The sequence below is a fragment of the Nelusetta ayraudi genome, unplaced genomic scaffold (genome assembly GCF_046127955.1).
Source record: "Nelusetta ayraudi isolate G7.1 ecotype Tasmania unplaced genomic scaffold, CSIRO-AGI_Nayr_v1 ptg000074l, whole genome shotgun sequence".
Classification (NCBI taxonomy): Eukaryota; Metazoa; Chordata; class Actinopteri; order Tetraodontiformes; family Monacanthidae; genus Nelusetta; species Nelusetta ayraudi.
The window spans coordinates 777332-783454 of record NW_027466124.1 but is presented as its reverse complement, the minus strand read 5'-3'; the positions used below and the strand labels follow the sequence as shown (position 1 = coordinate 783454).

Sequence of the window (6123 nt, the reverse complement as noted above, 5' to 3'; positions counted from 1 at the left end):
AGCGCAAGGAAATCAGCAATCCTAAATCGTTGACATTCAGTTCCATTTGTAAACGCAGGCAGGTTCGAGGGGGGGAAAAAATGGGAGTCACCACAAAAAAATTCACCTCTTCCAGTTTGCGCTGCGTCCGTCGGTCCCTCCGCCCGTCTGTCGTCCGTCCCTCCCTCTTCCCCCCTCTTCACGGCGCGCATCCCCGCCTGCATGGATGTTGTCTCGTCTTTCTTGGACCCGCTCCTCTGCTCACACGGCGGGGAAGAGAAAAGCCTCAGGAATTACCTCAAACTTGAAGTGGAGAAAGAAACAAAACAAAACAAAAAACTACTTGTTTTCAGCTGTTGGAGCAAAGCGTGAAGGGCGCATCCGCTTGACACAGGTACAGTGGGAAGAAATGCGCAGTAGTTTGCAGGAATGTGATGAATGTGTTAAGCTTTCAGCTGGAGGGTGGCCGAGGTGTGCACGCGCACTCAGAGGGTTTTCTCTTCTTTTTTTTGTGCGTAAAAATGTCTGCCTTTGCCTTTGCACAGTTTGTTTTGTGGCTGCGCATGTTGAAGTCGAACATGGTGCCCTTTCTTCTGCTTATTAGTTGAAAAAAAAACAAAACAAAAACGTTCTTTAGACACAACCTCTTTCAGTCCATTGAATATTTAACATATATTATCGTATATTATATTCTAATTGTATTTTTCCGTGATTTTGTCGTAAACGGGCACCTTCTCAGTAAAAATGGTTGAAAAGGGAGTCAGAGACGACGGTGATCTGTGGGGGAGGAGGGTGACGCAGCATCTGGGGTCCGTCCACAGTGATCTGAACGGGGAGGGAAGGACTTTGATTTATTTTTTGTCAGGTTGCAACCAAGGATAGAAGGAGATTTACGTTACGTTTGATTTCCTTTTGGTTTAAAACAGTGGCCTTGTTGCTCTGCTCCGAAATGAGTCACACGGCGCCCAAGGGCATCTGTGCCATTTTCCCCTTCAGATAATCTCAGGCCTGTCTGTTCTGTCCTTATGACATCATTACATACACCCCTCAGAGACAGCAGCTTCTTCTCAGAAGACTGGATGTAATCTCCCCCCCGCTTCCCTTTTAGGTCTGAATAGCCATTGTTAAGGTATACCTGTCATTATTTACTGCTCACGCAAGCCTGGCAACACCACTGTATTGATGCACTGAAATAACAGGTAGAACATCAGGTGTCCTTGAGCAGAAGGTTTATTTTATCATTTTTGTTGTTTTTTTTTTTTTTTTTAAATAATCTGTCGGATTATCACTGAGTTTTGTTTGTACAGCATCAGATATGCCTTTGGGTATTTTGGAGTGGTATTTTGTGTGTTTTTTTTTTAAATCTACAAATTGCACACCTGGATAAATTGTTAATATGAAATAAGAAAAACAATGAGCTTTTAGGATTTTCTGCAGTCACTGTTTGTAGAAAACTAATCAAGCGTTTAACAATGTATTCAACCTTCAGTTAGGTTCCTCACACTCAAAAGTTCAATGCAAAAACTGGGGTGTCGGGGTGACAAATGAAAAGATCTTAAAAAAAAAATGGGGTGGGTGATGTGACCTACAATTCTACCGTGGTTCCTGCTCCCTGACCTGAGAACTCTTGAGGGTGCTAAGAATGACTTGGCAACTCCTGGTGTGTGTCTAGGCAAGCTTTCGTTCAAGTTTAACTTGTGTCTCTCCAGTAGTGACCATGAGCAGTCAGTTGGAGAAGGTCGTGGCCCAGAAGAAGGAGGCCATCGAAGCAGCCATGGACATGTTTGAGCGGGGAGCCGAGGTTCTGGCCAGCGCGGTGGGCGAGCTCTTCCCTCTGTGCGAGGCGGCCGCCCCGGTCCTGCGTCTGGCCCTGGACAACGTGCAGAGCAAAGAGGTCTTCTATGTCAAGGAGCAGTTCCTGACGGTGAGGAACAGGCTGGATGTGCTCTCCACCCAGCTGGAGGACATTGACTGCGAGATCAAGAAGAGCAGACTGGACTCCCAGTACTTCTCCGTGGAGGAGAACATCCGTAACCAGTTCAGAAAGTACATGGACATCCTGGACGCCAAGCCGCAGTTCAGGGACGCAAAAACCAGACTGTTCCTGGAGCACTTTGCCAAAACTGGAGGAGAGAAGAACCTGTTTGTGCTGTACGATGCCGTGATGGGGTCGAACAGCTTCGGGGAGTCCATCTTAGAGGTGGTGGAAAGGTAAATCTGTACATAAAACCTGGTTCCAGTGACTTCAGTCACTTGATGCCTCAGATTAACTGCAGTGAATCAGAGTAGAAGGTACTTACACATCAGCTATGTGATGACTAAACAGCCTGAGATGGCTGGACGGTACATGTTTGCATCAAAATTCTAGCTGTAACAATTAACTCACAAGAAGTTTTTAGGAGAACCGCATACAAGAGCTGAAATTGTCCCCGGCACCGGGTTTAAGATATCCTGGAATTTGGAAAACTGATTTTGAGGGGCTTTCATTCATTTGAGGCCTAAACACGACTGTCATTAAGATAATTGAGAGACAATAGTGGACCTGTCCACCTTAATGGTGTAGTTGCAGGAGAAAGATGTCACATACACATAATAGTGTCGTTTACACAACATCATATTCACAGCGTGAGTCAAAACACACGTGTCCACAGGCAGCTGTGCAACTCCTCCGGTGTAACGCTCCACCCTCCACTCTGCAGGTATGTAGCAAGGAACCGCCGTCTCCTGGAGGACTTCTGCGTCCGCCTGAAGGAGCTCTTCTGTTTGGGTCTGATCGCTCTGCTGGGCCACTGTGCCTTGACCCGGGGCCAGGAGGACGAGGAGGAGGCGATCCGAGAGTGGGGCGGCAAAATGGAGGAGGTGGAGTCCCGGATGAAGACGGTCATCGAGTCGTGCGTCGCCTCCTTCCAGGAGCAGGCCAAGCTGGATGCCCAGCGCCTCCTGCAGGAGAAGGAGGAGGAGGAGAACCTGCAGGCCACCACTCAGCAGCTCCTGGAGTTCCTGGTCAAAAAATACGACTGGGTGCGCTGGTCGGTGCGGCTGATCAACCACTCGGGCAGCAGCTACCGCAAGTGGCGGGCGGGCGAGCACTTCCACCACGTGGCCGGGCGCAACTGGTTCGAGGTGCTGCAGGTCAACGACATCAACCTGGTGGTGTCGTACAGCGCCAGACCCCAGCCTGTGCCCCGCGACTCCATCCGGCAGCTGATGGAGGGCCAGGCGAAGAGGGGCAACGCTCCCGCTGTGGTGGAGGCGCTGGAGAAGCAGCTGAGCGGCTTCGTGGTTCATGCCGTCAGCCGCCACAAGCAGTCGGCTGCCGCTTGGAGCTTCCCGGACGAGTGTCACTACTGGGAGCGGCACAAGAACGTGGCGGTGTGCATTCACTCCGAGTGAAGGGTTTAAAGGAGGTCCAAAGATAATGTTTACGTTAGTGGTGCATTTTTTCATTTGTGTGTGTTTGTGTTGCCTTGCATGCCAGTCAAGTGTCAATTTGAAACCGTCGTTCTGCTTAGATTTTGCCAAATATATATAATATTTACCGCTGCTATTGTGCAACAAATCATCAAGTATATCAAGTTTTGCATTTGCTCAAATACCAACAGAAACCTGAACCTTTTACCTTTCTGTGAAAATGACTCCAAGTCTTGAGTCTGAAGGCCTTCAGTGGAGACGAACTCTTTGCTCTTCTTTCAACTGAGGAAACGTTGTCCAGTTCAGACTCTTTATGCTCCGCCTCCTTCTCAAGGAACACGGTCCCTGGTGTTGGTGGTCGGTGCGGCCCCACTTTGATTAGGCAGAAATGAATCAGATCGGGAATTTGGGTTCACACTTAAATCTGAAGCAGTGAATCTCATTAACTGCACTGCGGTGATAATAATAATGAAAAAAAAAATGATGCGTTCACACAAATGCACTTTAATTTACTAGGAGCTGTCTATAACCACTGTAGATGTAGGTATTTCAAGAAGAACATAACAAATTGTCTATGTATATCATGAAGCTTTAAAAATGCTCACACCAACACTGTGCAATATGCAGCGGTTGTAGGAAAACCTCTGCGCTTCCACCTTGACTTCATGCAGTATTAATCCTGCCTCCCTGCAGAAATGCAGGTTCGTGCGACCACCTTCAGCTCCAGGAGCTGCTTTTTGCTGAGGCGGCGTCTCCTGGGCGCTGCTTTGTGGTCGCTGGACAGGCTGGCCCACATAACTCTGACAGTGAGGCATACGAGTTTAGTTTCAGGAGCACAGGAGACTCTTTGGCAGCGGGAGATGCAGCACTGTGCCTTGTGTACGGGACACATTTAACAACACCAACCAAAAGAGGATCAAATGAAAGAAGTGTGTGTGTGTGTGTGTGCATTTGTGCGCTTGCGTGTGTGTGTGTGTGTGTGTGTGTGTGTGTGTGTGTGTGTGTGTGTGTGTGTGTGTGTGTGTGTGTGTGTGTGTGTTGTTCTGGATGAGACACAAGCCCTTCTTATTCTGCAAGGTTCTGCGTTGTGCAATATTGACAATTCTTTTTTTACGCTGTCTTTTCTTTGTCACACAAAACGTTTTTCTTTTACATCCATGATATTGCTACTCACTATTTGCGGGTCAATTAACATATGAAGAATAAGAATTTATACCTGGAGAGAAAAAACATATCGCACATTTACAAACTTGTATCACTTATTGCATAAAATAAAGACAAAATGTAAATGAATTTGAATGAAAGTCCCCTTTTTCTTAACCCCAAACCAAAGAATGTTGATTGAATCTATAACCAGAGACCTGTAGTTTGCAATAGTCATTGATCCGGCTCAGACAGTGACCACGTGTGTGAACACATCCTACTCAGCATGTAGAAATGTGATTTACGAAGCCCATTTAGCATCCAGGCACCCATTAAAACCAGGCAGTGCAGCCTCAGCAACAGAGACTCGGGACTAATTTAATTGATATTTACACACAAGTCAGCATTTCCTGTCCGCAGCTCCAGTTTTAGTCTATGAGTAACCTTTTGACCGAGCTGGTATCCTGCTGACGAGCAGCAAAGTGCAGCTCGGCGCTGCAGGACGGAAGTTGGTGCTAATGCACGGCGCTCAGGTGCCCAAGCGGGCGGGGACGGCCGTCCCCGTTAGATCTCAGCACATCTGCAGCGTCTAAGCTGCTTCTCTACTGCGAATCACATCTGCCACCATCCATCAAACACATTGCCTGGTACACAGAGCAGGGCGGGAGCAAGGAGGTAGACTGTGCTGCGTCATCAGAGACTCGTCTGCTCGCAGCAGAAATAGCCTCTGGTGGGAGGAGGAGTTTGTTTTGCCTTTAAAAAAAAAAGACACTTTTTGGCTCTGCCAGCAGCTTTGATGCTTGTCACAAATAGGATTTTGTTTTGACCATTTGCACAAATATTGAATTGAATTGAATTTGATTTGATTTTAATCGGTAATATTTTCTTTTGTTTTGCTTTGTTGTAAAATTGTGTTGATTTCAATTGTAATAATGCTGTGTGAACTATGCACTAAAGATATTAGTTATTCAAGGCAGGAGTAGTTTGGGATGGGCCTAAAAGTATATATATACAGTATTTATAAATTATATATTGACTTTCATATGAAACAAGAACTGAGACTCCTCCAGTGTAACGCTCTATTAGAGGGAGAGAGAGAGAGAGGGAGAGAGAGCATCGTGTGTATACTGTGTATAAAGAGCTGCCTTTTGTACCAGTCAGAAGGCATAAAAAGCCTGCTTTGTCTTTCTACACAGCCAATATCATGAGACAAAAATCCAGGAAAAACAAAAGACTCTCATCTCATCTCATTTCATCTTTGTGTGATTGTGAAACAAAATAGCTACCGCTCAGAGAAAAAAGAAAACGCACAGGTGAGAACAAACCTCAGCCCGTGGAGACCGCACTGCACCTGCTGCCCCTGTAGCATAAAAACGCCCTTCAGATAAAAATCTAAATTCCTACACAAGTGAAAAACAAGCTATGGCACCTTTGATACGCCGGTTCTCTAATCCTACAGGTACGCTCACAAAGGGTGTGCTGCAGACAGTCTGTTGTGCTCTTTCTATCTGTAGACACAGAGAGAACAACGACCGTCTGAACTGAAGCAACACAAAGCCACAAACACAACCAGCAACTGTGACATCTGCA

General features: G+C 46.6%; 1 protein-coding gene across 2 annotated transcripts; it reads left to right on the top strand.

Annotated features, from left to right (window-relative positions):
• Nucleotides 1-3853, top strand: rpz6 (rapunzel 6). Of its 2 annotated transcripts, none has more exons than XM_076043320.1 (3): nucleotides 1-373; nucleotides 1692-2190; nucleotides 2679-3853. In XM_076043320.1, the coding sequence occupies exons 2-3, from the start codon at nucleotides 1697-1699 to the stop codon at nucleotides 3370-3372; spliced, it is 1188 nt and encodes a 395-aa protein (XP_075899435.1). In that variant the 5' UTR covers nucleotides 1-373; nucleotides 1692-1696; the 3' UTR covers nucleotides 3373-3853. The 2 variants fall into 2 exon arrangements, with proteins under 2 accessions (XP_075899435.1, XP_075899434.1); XM_076043319.1 differs by having other exon boundaries at nucleotides 2-373; nucleotides 1689-2190.
• Nucleotides 3854-6123: the final 2270 nt, after the last annotated feature.